Here is a 14,961-nt window from a genome sequence, read left to right as displayed (position 1 = left end):
ACCAAATCCACTGCACAAGTTGCCTCTTACCCACTTAGCACACCTAACACAAGGTTTAATACGAAAAAGGAGCCCAGTATAATCAGGCTGACAAAATAAATCCACGGGGTTTCCCATCCGATGGCATCATTGACCTACAGGAGCCAAAAGTAGCCAGTTATCAGACACACAGAAAATTATACAATAACAGAGAACTTCCAGCCTGTAACCGAGCAGAAAGTCTCTGCGTTTGAAGAGAAGAAGGTTCTTACCCACTCAACACACCCAAAACCAGGTTAAGAACGAAAAAGGAGCCGAAGATCACGAGACTGACAAAATACACCCATGGAAGCTCAAAGCCCATAGCATCATTCATCTGGAGGAGCAAGAAGTCATCAGAAAGGAAGGAGAAGTGGGAAAAGAGAGAAAGAAACAGAGTGAAATGAACTGCAAGAGACCAATAGTCAGAAAACATGAGCAGAACACAAATTTCTTAAAGGTGCACTTCAGAGAATTTATCTAGGTTCATGGAAAGACTTCCTCATCAAAGCTTCAAACACAATTAAGTCAATATGTTGATGTGAAAATCTCTCAGTGATTTCTTCATATTTTCTAAGTTTTGTTCTGACAGGCCCAGTTTGGTGTGTAATTATCCAGCCCCCCATTTTCATCTCCATTCAGTTTCAACTTTAAAGCAGGTTGCGTTCCCTGTACGTAAGAAGTAGAAGCTGAAACTTATTCTCAGTTTTTATGTTGCTATTAACAGCAAATTCCCTCCCATCTCTTTAGCACTGAGGTAATTCAAACAGCTTTTGTCAAGGTTGTTTGGAATATTCCTAAATAATAAAAAAAAGATTTTTTTGCTGATTGTTAGCAATATTTTCTTTTCTTTTGCACAAACTGTTTATTAAATGCTACGTGCAAATGTTCTTCTCCCTGTTTCATGTGTCCAGTGGTTGGGTCCTTGATAACATCTAATCTAATAACATATACAAGCAATGAAGCTCACTGGTAGCAAAAAAATGAAATGACAATGGCATCCAAGATTATTCAGGCTAATATGAAGGAATAAAATTAAGATTTAGACTCATCTATGGTTCACTGGTTTGACATTAAGTTGCATCTTTCAATTTCTGTTGTGATCATTTATTAAACTGAATCAATATTTTGTTGCTAAACCTGAAATGAGAAAAACTGAGAATAAAACAACCAGTCAAGTCTTTTGTTTCTATCATTCTACTTTCTGGTAGTGTAAACATGTTTTGCTGTGGGTGTGCTAAAGTAGTTTGTGCTTCATTGAGTGATTTTTGATAATGTTAGACAACTATGTATATATTATGTCTACATTTGTGACTGCATGACAGCTCAAAGCTTTAGGACTGAGATTAAAAGAGAAACAACTTGCAGAAGAGAAGGGTGGAGTCAAGCTATGTGGCATTTTTTTATTATTATAAAACCATCTCTTATCAACACAGCTGTGAAGACAGAGCTAAAAAGTGAGTTGTTATACTGCCTCCTTTTACTATTTTGACTGATGGATCTCACAGAAATTGAATTAAAACTTCAAGAAATTGTGTCAGCTTAAAAAAAATAACAGGTCTTGTAAGATTATTGATAGTGCCGGAACAGTAGTATTTGTTAAGAGTTGATAAATGCGATGAGTCATTTGGGCAATCAATCATATCTGAGTGATAAGAGCTGCCTCAAGAAATGATCAGCAGCTTCGTCACCATGTTGTCAGCCACATTACTGCTGTGTGTCTGATTTGAGGACACATTGAAGCCAAAGGCATGTGTCAGTCACACAATACTGAAATGGGCGGTCAGAGCGAGAGAGAGAGCAAAAGACTCACCCAGTACAGCACATCCGTCCAGCCCTCCATGGTGATACACTGAAACACTGTCAGCATGGCAAACAGAAAGTTGTCAAAGTTGGTGATACCACCGTTGGGACCTTGCCATCCTTCTCTGCACTCTGTGCCGTTGATGGGGCATTGACGCCCATGCCCTGAGATCGCACATGGAGCTGATTCTTCTTCTCCTATCACATCTAAGGTAAGAGAAACCATGCTTATGAAATTTAATAACTTATGCATTCAGTATATTTGTTAGTCTGCACACTTATCATGCCTATCAGCTTCCGACTCTGCAGCACAAAATAGGTCATTCAAATAGTTTAATCAGTAGTGTATGTACGATTTATGTATCATTTTCTGACTTAAAGCAATAGTGACGATTATTTAGAGTTGAGTTGTATGCAGTACTTCTGAGCAGTCAGTGTCTTCCCTGCAATAGACAGTAGTTAGAGTGGATTCAAATAGGACAATCAGGAGAATCAAACTGAGCTATTTAAAAGAAAGCCCTTTAAAGAGCAAATTTCAGCTATCTAAAACTTTCAAATTGTTTCAGATGTTAAAGCAAATTACATGTTTTGGATTTTTTTCATCACAATACGTTTGTATTGCTATGCAGACCGGGTAAGCTTACCACATTTTCTATTTGTGTTTCACATAAAATGTATTGCAACAGAACCCAGCCAGCTGTAATACCACAGATGACCATGTAAATCGTGACACAAATTAGAAAAAAATAGAAAAAAGCCTTTATTTTTACTACTGTGAAATTAGGACATATGGGCTGGTTTAAATGTTGGAAATTTGCTCCTTGTTGTTAGTTCAGAAACCGAGTCTGAAGTCTGGCACGCAATATCACTTCAAAATATCGGAACTATCCCTTTGATGTAATTTTCTTTCACCATATGTGAAAGCAGAGGGAGCATTGGTTTGAGAGTGATAAATAAAATCTTTTTAACTACATTTCTGATGCCGACTTTGGCACAGTGATGTATATGTTTGTATTAACAGCTACTAAAAGAAATGCATCTGCTGTTAACAGTTAAAACAGGGAACTTGGCAAATAAAATAATGTTGCACTGATTCAAAACAAGTGACGCCCAGCTCTGTTGGAAAATTGCACCCTGGAGCAAATTAAACACCAATAACACAACACAAAGAGGATGTATTGCCAAAACATATGCGTTTTCCAAGAAAGCACTGACCGAGTGGGCGTGCTGTGCATCAATCATACGACTATAAAAGGAAAATCAATGATGGCTTGACCTGGGCTTGTCACAAGAGTAGAAAAAACTGCTGGGACTAACTATTCAAAGTATTTTACAGACACTGGCATTGTTATTTGAAACTCCAGCAATAAATTATATGAAGAAATAATATACAAATATATACTCTTATAAAAGGGTCCAATTTAAATCACAAGCCTTTTCTTCAAAATGGGAAAAAGTAAGTTAATATTCTGTCCTATACCTTATATGCTGTAAACAAGTTACTAGATAAACCTGCAGAGTTTCTTTTTTCCAAGTCAAGTTACAAAGAAAAAAAAAAAAAAAAGAGAACTTCATAAACAGCACACTGACTAAAAGGCTGATTTGCTTTTATGTGTAAAAGAAAGCCGAGAGCACTTACCTGTGCCAGCTATGTAGCAGGTTGCATGCATTTTACCGATGAAAAGCTCCAGGCCGATAATGGCGTAGATGATGATGACAAACAAGACAAGGAGGGCGATGTGCAGCAGAGGAACCATGGCTTTTATGATGGAGTTCAACACCACCTGTAAACCTGAGCAAAGAGGAAAATAACAAATCAGAAGCCTGGCTTTTTGTGACTGAATGAGCAGAGAAACATGGTTACAAAGAATCAGCTCTATCGGTTTCTTCCCTCTGTTCTTAGTGGAAAAAGTAATACCACACATGGCACCAGATGGAAAGAGATAGTTTGCATTTTATGTGCATCTAACCTAACCTATATATTTTAAGTTTGTTAGATTTACTGTCACAGCACCCATCTCTGATGTATTTAGTAAAAAGACCTTTAGAACTGGACCATCTGTTTAGACATTTTACTCAGATTTAGATTGAGAATTATTGTACAAAAGACCTTTAGAACTGGACCATCTGTTTAGACATTTTACTCAGATTTAGATTGAGAATTATTGTACAAAAATGCAGAAATATACACCAAACCTTCCTGTGTTAACACAGGCAGTCTTTACAGAAAACTCCAAAGTTCTGACCACTTACTGGGTACTCCTGAGACCAGCCGCAGGGGTCGCAGCACACGGAAGGCTCGAAGGGCTTTGACGTCAAATCCACCAGGTTTACCTCCATGGCCATGAGGCGACGGATGGGTGCTAGCTCCATCGCCCTCTCCCTTCTCATCTTTGGTCAGAAATTCTAAGACAACACTGAAGAGTCTGTCAGAAAACAAAGACAATAATTTAATTCAAATACAGTTTAATCAGGACTAAAATAGATAACAACTGATATGACAATTTGTGAGATAATTCAGTAATTTTTTAGGATCATTTAGGTCAAACAGCTGGAGTTTACCTCAGAAATCATTGGCTCATCACCCACAGATAATCAGTCTAATATTAGTGGTATTATTAATGATGGCACTAAAGCAGAAATATTAGCAATATACATTAATCATTAATACATAAATGCCTGCCAATAAAGAGCTCGGGACATGGTTCAGCATCTCAAATATATATGCTTCAACAGAAGAAAGATTCACCATAAAAACTGATTCGTACTCTGGTCTCAAAGTAGGATTGACTGCAAACAGGTTTCTCACCATAAAAGAGGACACTTCATTACAGTCAGTTAGACATCCCTCACCTAGCCAGGAGGGAAAATCATCTCGACTCATTACATCAAAGCTGTGGTCTAAAAGCAGTGAATGAAGCTGCCAATAGGCGCTGGAAGAAGTTCTGATGGCCTTTCAGCACAGTCTGCTCCGACTTCTGCTCCACTGAGTCACAGCTGTAGGACTGACTGCCTGCTACCAGGGGTTTCACTACTCATCCTTCCGTGCTCGAAAGATACTCTCACGCACATATCGACAACTCCGTACAACGTTCCTCTGAAGAACCAAGTCTTTAGCAGGTGATTCAGATTATAAAAAAGTTTCTTTCAAAAATCTTTGTTTATTATTCATTTGTTAAGCCCTCTTGCAAAAGGAAAATAAAAATACGAGTCATCATTTTGAGCAATACACACAACTAATTTTCTTTCAAAAATTAAAAAGCAAGCTTTTCATGATGAAATGCATATCATCCTTGCATGTCAAAGTTTTAAATAAAGATCTGTTAGCTCTCAAGATATTTGTTGAGTATGACCCATCTACAAACACACCACATTTTAGCTCAGTAGCTGTAAGAAATGGTAGAGTTGTAGTCACGTGTTTGGTAAGGTCTATTAGCTGTGGTATCCAGCTTGAATCAGGTTGACTCTAAAAGTTATTTAGTTGTAGATGGACATTCAAGATTACTTTCTGAGAGTCTTATTAAAATTTGTTAAAATATGAAATACTTTAACAAATATATTTGAGGTGATCTTGCATACAAGGTTGACTTAAATTACTGCCAAAGTTTTAAAAGTTCTCACACAATCTTTTAGCTGTTTGAGTAGGAACTGGGGAGGAGTCTCAGCTACTACCACACCAAATTTTAGCTCAATATCTGTAAAACTGACGGATTTATGACTATTTTATGTTGGCTAAGGTTAATTAGCTGTGGCAACCATCTTGCATTGGGCTGACTCCAATGGTTAATCAATAGTAAATGTTCATCCAATGATTACTTTCTGATAGTTGTTTTTTAATCTGACCACTGGTTCATGCAATATTCTGCTAACAGGGTTTATTTCAATAGTTAATGGCGAAGTTTTAAGCAAAGATGTCGTAAAATGCAGAGTGCTTGGAGTATATGTTGTGAATTACTGTCAGCTTCAAAATTTTAGCTCAAATTCTGTAAAACTGACAAAGTTAGAGCCATTTTTGTGTTTACTAAAATAGATTAGCTTTGGAAGCCATCTTAAATTGAGATGACTAAAATATATTTAGTTGTAGATGTACAGCTAAAAATTAGTTTGCGAGAGTTTCATTAAAATCTGTCTACTGGTCCATGAGATACCATGGAACATTACAAACAAATGAACACATGCAGACATGCGAACACACACATATACAAACACAGGCAATTACATTATCGCCCTCCTTTTTGGTGGCGGGCAATGAAAGCATTTAAGTGCCAGTAAATGATCAGATGCACACCACATTTTTGTATCAGTACATCCGAGATCCCCATCCCCTCTGAATCGTGTGTAAAAGTTGACTGCAGCGCTCTGACATCAGATCCTAGCTGGATTATCTCAGTTTTTCATTTCAGTGATTTAGCAGCAACAGTCACCCCTCCTAGCAGGGGCAGCAGCCTTCTTTGCATTCGACTGGATGGCAGATCAACCCTGCATGCGGCACACAGACGGAGATCTGACCCAGCTACCCACTCGACTGTGTGTGTATTAAAAGAGAAATACGGGCAGGGAAAAGGGGAATGAAGGAAGGAAGAGAGGGGAAAAAATGAAACGCTGTGATAAAGATGAAGATGATAAGATGTGCAGGAGAAAGGATTGAGGGCAGAGTGAGGTGGGGAGCTGCACAGCATGAATTATCAAAATTTAAAAAAAACAAAAGGGCGTTGTAAATGTTGCTACGTTTTTTTTAATATAATTTCTGCATTTTGTTTATGAGCCATAGTAGTATGCCTATAGTGAGCACAACTGAGGTTTTGTTTTGAAATCTTGTTTCAAGGTTTCTGCTTTTTGAGGTGATCTTGCAGAATATTAATGATGCAGGCAGAAAACATGCACCTCAGATGAAAGCAATATGGGCTACACATGAATTTTATTTCATATGAATAGTTACAAAAAAAAAAAATTGAAGAATTTATTCTATTGTATTAAGATGGTTTTGTCTGTGTTTTACTTTGGTAAAATTATTATTTCGAATGTTAACTCGACGTGTTTTTTGTTTTTTTTTTGTTATTTTTCTGTGTTTAGTTCTCACAGAGATGTTTTAAGAAAGTGCACAACTGAATGAATGTGTGCTTCAAGGAAATTATAAGGGTAGAGATAACAAAAAGCTCCAAAGACATAACAGAGAAGGACAGCAGAGTGTGAGTGAAGGAGAAGGGAAAGACGGGAGGAAGACGTAAAAAAAAAAATGGAGAGATGGTGACTCACTCCATTGGTGGTAAAGCTCTGATTTATTCTCTCTGTCTTTTCTGGGTCATATACTGTGGGTGTATGAGGGACTCTATTAGCACTTGTCCACTTGGAGCAGAGGCTTAAGCAACTTTAACTTCTTCTCTCACAAATACTGTAAACTGTCAAAATGAGATCAAGGCATAAATCCGAACAGAACAGAAAACTAAAAATAACCAGACCTTGTGACCTTGCATGTAACAAAAAAAAAAAAAAGGGTAAAAAATGTTAAAAATCAGAGCCCAGCACATCAAAATTAAGCAAAGGCGAGGACTTACCCGATAACCACGATGACAAAATCCAGCATGTTCCAGCCGTTCCTCACGTATGCATTCTGGTGCATCACCAAACCGTAAGCAATAATCTTCAGGAAGGTCTCTATTGTGAAAATGATCAGGAAGGCATATTCAACTGTTTCCTGCAGACACACAAAAGAAAAGAAAAAAAAAAAAGTTTGCAACTGCAAATGAACAGGGTAATGTTTTAGGTGAGCAAAACACACACTTAAACAGATTCAAACTCACTCAGATGATCAGAAGTTGATTTAATCAAGCTAATCAGTAGTATAGATGAAAAACTCAGCGGAGCAATGCCAGAACACCTTATTGTGTCAACAATAACATAAAAAAGTCCAGAACCTAAATGAGAAACGACGAACAGTGAAATCAAAAGTAATAGTGCCTTCCAAACATGTGACTGAGCCAAAAACTCTCCTACCGAGATAAAATGTAGGCATACCTGTTCAAAAAATACATGAAACTCAAATATTATATACAGTATATGTCCTATTCTAAAGACATTTATTAAAAAGTTTACTTTAACCAAAAATAAATGTTTATTTGTGTCTCGATACATGTACGTTAAGCCACAACTGGATCACAGCACATAGCAAGTGTGTTTTTTAAACAACTGATGATGATGATTAATCAATGAGCAGTGCAGGACTTTGCATATGATCTATTAAAATAAAAGAAGGAAATTAAAAACAAATGAGATGCAAAATTGAAGAACTGAATATATAATTACTTTTTATTGATGTGTAGTGATGCATATTGGCATTGTGGAGTTGTCCCATGTGAAATTTTTTTCCTGCAGATTCCTATGAAGTGCTCCAGTTCCCTCTCATGACTCAAAGGTTAGGTTAATTAGTAATTTGAAACTAACTTTAGTCATGAGTGTGTGAGCATATTAGTTAGTGTCATGGTGAACTATCCAGGTGTAGCCGCTCTCAACCAATAGAAGCTGAGACTTGACCCATTTGCAACCCAGAATAGAACAAAGCAGTTATATGGAATGGATGTCTGCGTTGGCTCGGTTTCTTCAAGGTAAATCTTTCTCATAGTGTGCTTACTTCAACAAAATTCTATCAACTAAAATAAATGTTAACAAAAAAAACATTGTTCTAAAGTGTTTTTTTTAAATCAGCTGAACACACACATACACACCCCATTTCAGTTGGTAGAATACAGCTCATCAAGTTACTGTCATGTTTCAGTGTGAATGAGGACCAAAAATGCAGACTCCAGGACCAAGTTCAGGAGCTCAAAATAACCTGACAGTCTGGTCATTTCTGAAGTGACATTCTGTCAAACAGTTGATAGTACCTTAATCATCACATCAGTCACAGAGCGAGGAGTATAGAGAAAAAAGGCAGAAGAGTTTTGCCAAACAAAGCCCTTTAAAAAATTGTTTTTCCAAGCTTCTAAAAGTACTCTCAAAAACGACACACCTGTGTGAAAGAATGTTACCTTAGCCACTGTGAAATCACTACACGTTTACATGACCCTGTTTACTTCAGCTGGGAAAACAAACTGAGCCAACAGTGTCATGAAGAAGCATAGCAATTTAATATTAGCTAATGGTGTGTCATTTTATAAACCTGAAAAACAATTTCAAAGAAACAGGGCCTTGTTTGGAGAGCTATTAGCCTGACCTGGAAAAAGACTTTTCTCCTTGCTCTGTACTACAAGGTGCTAACTAATGATAACTATTTCACAGAACATTCCTTTAAAACTACAGGAAAAGCCAACAAACACGACAACCCCCATACTGGGACAGTGCCAATAAGCATGGAATAACAGTAAGATCTGACTCTGAGTAAAGACCCGGCTGTATAAGGACCTGGGCAGGAGATTAATGATGAATGAGAACCAGGGGCGCTGATAAGCAGAGTGTGAGGAGTTCATTGAACAAGGAAAATATTTCTGAATGCCCTACAATAACTACAAAGACCATTACAGAAGGACATTTAGACATCCAACTTCGACAAAAACAGCACAGAAATTCTGTAATCATAAGCCACATTGTTTACCAACAGCTGCAAAACATATCATTGTCATTCAGACGTCTCTCTTTCCAACACTTATCTGCAAATATTTAAAAAAATGTGATAACTATGACAACGTCAGCCAAGCTGAGAGAAAGCAATTATGAAATTCATTCCAGATAAAAAAGGTACAACGTTCTTTATTTTATCTGTCCTTTTAATGAAAAATGTTTAACAACAAAAGCTTTTAAAACACATTTGTATTTTCTCAGATCCACTGCCGTCTTCTCTTAAAATTCCACAAAAGAAATTGCTGATAAACCACAAAAAAAACAAACAAAACAAATAAATAAATAAGATGAAACCAGTTCTCAAGCCAGAGAGGAGCAGAGGTTAGAACACAACAAACACAGTCAAAGAAATGGCTCAAATAATTAGTGCTCTTTAGAGGACTCTGTGTGCAGAGGCACATGAAGTAACTCAGTCGTGCTCCTTTCTCTGCTTGTTTCAAAGGCAGAGGGAACACAGGAACATTAAGCCATCAGGTTGAGGACAACTGGAAGTGAAGCTGAAGGCAGAGGCACACAAATATCCAGGCAAAGTGGCAGCGTGTGTTTTACTGTGTAAGAAACAGAGGTTGCATAAACCAAAGGTGACTCAGCATATTTAGGACAGTCTTGAAGCCTCCCATAAGATCAAAATGAGACAGTTTTATTTGTTTTTTTCAGGAGGCAGGCCATGTTAAAAATATCTGTCCGTAAAACCCCGCCTCAGATGATCAGAGAGGAATTTAACCTTTAACACAGGGAATAAAATGCAGGCAAATGCATAGAAATATATTATTATATATATAATAACCTTCTATTCCTGAGGGAGCCCTTGTGAGGACACTATAAATGCAGGAGCACTGCTGGCCGCCAAATTCGTTTTTCTCGACGGTTAACTGCAGATTGTGCGAAGCACTAAGCCCAGAATAAACAGCACAGACCTCTTTGTTACTGAAAGAAAAGGCTGAGTTAAGCTTAGGGCCGCTGCCTCTGTGACGGAGCGTTCTTGAGCCGCAGGGAGCAATGATAACAGAGCGATTCATGTGAGGATGGAGGGAAAGTGACAGAGAGACGAGTGAACAGTTTTAGTGGTATTAACCAAAAAAAAAAAAAACCCTGACCAGACGTTAAACTGCTGCTGTGGTTAGAAAAAAAAACAACAACTCAGCTTTTAATGGCAGCCAAAACAATGTCATGATATGGTCACATCAGATTATAAATTTGACATATTACATAAAATTTTAAAAAATCCTTTTGTGTCCATACGGGCATAAAGGAACACAAGGTGATAAAAATATAATAGGCTGTCAGAGCAATTTTAGCGTTTCAAGCTACAGTTAAATGATGCAGATTGCCATCTCCTGGTTCAGAACAGCATGTTAAATGTAATTGCAAATGAAAACCATTTGTCTCTCAATTAATGAGTAAGCAAGTCATTCATTAACACACTGAAGTGTGAGCATAAAATAAAAATGGAAAGAGCTAACAACAGAAATCGACTGTAAAAGGAACAGAGATGATCATAAATGTCTGAGTGTATTTATGCTCTGCAGCCACTTATGGCAATACTGTTTACATCTTTCTGTTGTACAATTTATGCAAGTTATCAGCAGTAAATATATTCACCTTGCATACTAATATCCTCTCAGGTATGCCTAAAACACAGTTTATTTGGTAAAAGCACATTCTTAAGTCCCAAAAGGCATCCAAGCAGCAAAGTGTTACAGTTGAAGCATCAACAAATAGCCCTCAAGTTCTTTAACCCCCACAGCAGCAGCACCAACTGGCCTCCCCATGCCACAGGGTGAGTATTCACGTCTACAGGCACAACTCAGCTCAGCTCACAGCTGATCAGCTCACCATGACATATGATGCTGCGAAACCACTGAGCCGTGCACGCTCCCACATAACTCGCCATATGACTTAGCCAGGCGGACAGCAGCAACAAGAATCCATTAACAGTTTGGAGCAGGGTGTCCACAGTGCTCATGAGCTGCAACCTATCCGCCTCCAGTTTTCACAAAGAATCCATACATTAGCATTCAGTTTTGCAAATTAGAAGGAATGGTAACAGAGACGTAAAAATCTAGCGCAACCTCGTCTAGTTGATTAAACATTATTAATAAAAATACAGCCCACTGATGAGAAAATGAGGTGATATGTCAAACATACTATAACACAAGTCACATTCCACGTCCATTCAGGTCCCAGTCTCAGAAGTTACAAAAAGTAATTCAGCATCCTTTTGTTTTGAAAATGGCCTTGTGTTTGTTTTTGCAAAGAGTGGCACGTGTAAAAATTGTCCGTCCCACTTTCCTGGCTTTTGTTAAATGAAAAAAGAGTTTGACATCTAAGACATTCCTCAGGGGTTTAATCAAACCCACAACTCTCTTCACATGTTTTGAATTCCGAGATGAAATTTGCTCTTCATTGTACTATAAAATGGTATTCAATGAACTTAATGAAGTTAAAATGTTAACTTAGGTTCGGGATCAGGGCCATGCCCAAAACCACACCTCTAATTTCCCAAGCAGCCCATTTAAACTCTGCTCACCCACACTTCTTGTTCTGATATGTTTCATTAGACCCACCCTCCCTTACCCTCTACCCCTTTTACCTCATCCCTCTTCATCCAATCACTTTTTCCTCTTTCCTTCCCTTCATCTTCACATAACCATGCTTTACTCCTTTTGCTGCAGGTTCTGTCTGGGGGGGGGGGGGGATCCTATATGGACTCAGGACATAAAAAGGAACTAATTTTCCCTAAGACTATACCCCCACGCTGAGTCTTCATCTTTCTAGCCCTCCAACATTCTCCCCAGATGACCAGGCCAAGCTCTTTCATCCCTTCATCCCTTTTCTGCAATAAATCTTTAAGCGTACATCTTTGTGGCGTGGTCCTTGCTAGTGAACTGTTAGTTAAAGCTGAAAATAAAATTTAGGGATGCACCAAGGACTTCCGGTTGAGGCAGCGCCATGTGAGGACGTGGGTTTGTGAGCTCCACACCTGAACTATTACATTTATGATACAGCTCTTATAAGATTACGCAATATAGCCCCACACAGGCTTCTGTATATATTAGACAACAAACAATCATCCAGGTATGCCTAAAAAATCTCAAGCCTATAAGCTCGGACAGGACACGGGAGCTTCTGAGGCGGAGGCTAGCTCAGCTAGCCTAGCTTGCTCAAAGGCAACAATGGCGACTGCAGCAGGCAACCAGAATGCCATCATGGAGGAATTACAATCAATGAGACAAGAATTGTTGAAGAAAATGGACGACAAAGCTATAGAAATCCAGACGGAGCTGCGCAACGCCACTGATAAGCTTAATAAAAGGCTGGACAAACTTGAGAATCACACGTCTGAGCTGGAAAACGGAGTGACCGCTAACGCCGACGCTATTGCGGCTATGGAGTCTGACTTGTCTGGGATGAAAAAAGAGCTTACCCTGCTCAGAGCCCGGTGCGAGGATCTGGAAGCTCGATCACGGCGTAGCAACGTTCGCATCACCGGAGTGAAAGAGGGGCGAGAGCAAGGGAAACATCCATCTGTTTACGTAGCCAGTATGCTGAAAGAAGCCCTTGGACTGGACAAGTTGCCGACTCTGGATAGGGTGCACCGGACCCTCCGTACAAAGCCAATACAAGATGATTTGCCACCAAGGGCGTTTGTTGTTAAATGCCACTACTTCACGGAAAAAGAATTACTTCTCAAAAAGGCAGCAGAGTCTGGGTTGATAACAACCGCTGACGGTGACACTATCCGTGTCCTGCCGGACTTCACCCAAGCTGTGAGTAAACAACGCGCCGCTTTTACTGAAGTAAGGAAACTGCTTCGCAGCTGCGCTGGAGTCCGCTACGGTCTCAGGTATCCAGCAACGTTAAGGATTACTACGGCGGATGGGCAAGAAACTACCTTCAAGGATCCAAAGCGTGCGAAGGAGTTTGTTCTGAAGGAGCTACTGAGCGCTGAAACATCCCACTGAACATGTCTTTTCACAACAATGGGCTTGAAGTTATGCTGGAGTTATTAGAACTGAATGTCGCCATTGCAAGATAATAACGAACAATAGTGCTGCACAACTAAATCTTACAGGTAATACATGTCATAGAGTACATTTACTTCATATAGGACACAATCCGTAATAACTTCTAATTCTAAGTTCTGGCTTTTCTTTTATACCTACACTTTTTTAAAAGGAGCCTTGTGATGCTATCTTGGGAATATATGCTATTATTGCTGTAGAAAATACTATACTTTAACTAGTTTATATTTGGGTTCTGGTGTGGGCTAACATGGTAAGCATTATATTGGTTTGTATAGTATGAAGATACAATGTGCGAACCGGAAGAAAAGCGGTCTCCTTTTGAGGCTATTCTTATTTTTCCTTTCTTATTTTCCTTTTTTCTTGCCGTTTTTTTATTGGTGCTTTGTTAACTTTGTGTTCATTATTCCCTGTTCCCCCTACCCTCCCTGCCCCTTTTTCACCTCCCTATTCCCCTTATGGACTACATGTTGGATATCTCCTTTGCTGAGTCCTACCTATGTCCTCTGCAAACAATAAGGCACTAACCAACACCACTTTGGTATGCTGGAATGTCAGGGGATTAAACCATCCAGTCAAACGTAACAAAGTATTCTCTCATCTTCATAACTTACGAGGCCGCATCGTCTATCTACAAGAAACTAACTTACTAAATAAAGATCAGTGTAGACTTCGCAGAGGAGGCTTTTCACAATTTTTTCACTCTGATTTCAACAGTAAGAGCAGAGGAACAGCTATTTTAATACATAAAGATGTACAATTTGAAGAATCTAAAACAATTAGAGACAAAAATGGCAGATATGTCATCACACAAGGCAAATTATTTAATAGGCCTGTTGTTCTTGCCAATGTTTATGCACCTAACTGGGATAATGTGGATTTCTTTAGCAATCTTTTTTCCCTCTTACCGGATCTCGAGTCACACAATTTAATACTAGCTGGGGACCTGAATTGTACTTTGAACCCAACATTGGATCATTCCAACCCAAAGTCTACTAAGCTTAGCAATTCAGCCCGATGTATTAATACGTTTCTTGAAACATACGGAATGATGGATCCCTGGAGATTCAAATATCCATCATCCAAGCAATTCTCTTTTTTCTCCCCAGTACATCGAACCTACTCAAGGATCGACTACTTTCTAATTGATCAGAAACTTTTGCCCATGGTCACCCAAGTAGACTATGGTAGCATTGTTATATCAGACCATTCCCCAGTTACTCTGGGGTTGAACTTTCCCGAAGACAAATTTCCCACCTTTTCGTGGCGACTTAATCCCAGACTACTGTCTGAACAAAAGTTTGTTGACTTTATCAATGAACAAATAGATATTTTTATTGAGCTGAATGAGTCGCCTGAGATAAGTAATGTTACACTTTGGGAAAGTCTAAAAGCATACCTGAGAGGTCAAGTGATATCTTACGTGGCTGGTGAAAATAAAAGGAGGACTAAACAGGCTTCAGAGCTTATTGAACGAATTAAAACGGTAGATCAACTATAT

The 14,961-nt window shown here is 38.7% G+C and overlaps 1 protein-coding gene across 6 annotated transcripts in view; it reads right to left on the bottom strand.

Moving 5' to 3' along the window:
* The window catches only part of cacna1da (calcium channel, voltage-dependent, L type, alpha 1D subunit, a), a 76,285-nt gene that overhangs the window by 33,405 nt on the left and 27,919 nt on the right, over positions 1-14,961 (bottom strand). For 5 of the 6 annotated variants that reach the window (XM_017435452.2, XM_037975334.1, XM_025010413.2 and 2 more), the window contains exons 4-8: positions 7,377-7,516; positions 4,075-4,247; positions 3,461-3,613; positions 1,832-2,028; positions 252-355 (exon numbers count right to left, since the gene is read on the bottom strand). In XM_017435452.2, coding sequence (XP_017290941.1) covers positions 252-355; positions 1,832-2,028; positions 3,461-3,613; positions 4,075-4,247; positions 7,377-7,516 — 767 coding nt within the window. Of the gene's footprint in view, positions 1-251; positions 356-1,831; positions 2,029-3,460; positions 3,614-4,074; positions 4,248-7,376; positions 7,517-14,961 lie in introns of those variants that run through there. The other variant, XM_037975335.1, reaches the window with a different exon arrangement.

This window comes from Kryptolebias marmoratus, linkage group LG4 (genome assembly GCF_001649575.2).
Source record: "Kryptolebias marmoratus isolate JLee-2015 linkage group LG4, ASM164957v2, whole genome shotgun sequence".
NCBI lineage: Eukaryota > Metazoa > Chordata > Actinopteri > Cyprinodontiformes > Rivulidae > Kryptolebias > Kryptolebias marmoratus.
Note: the sequence above shows the minus strand (reverse complement) of the source record. Positions and strands in the feature narration are given on the sequence as shown.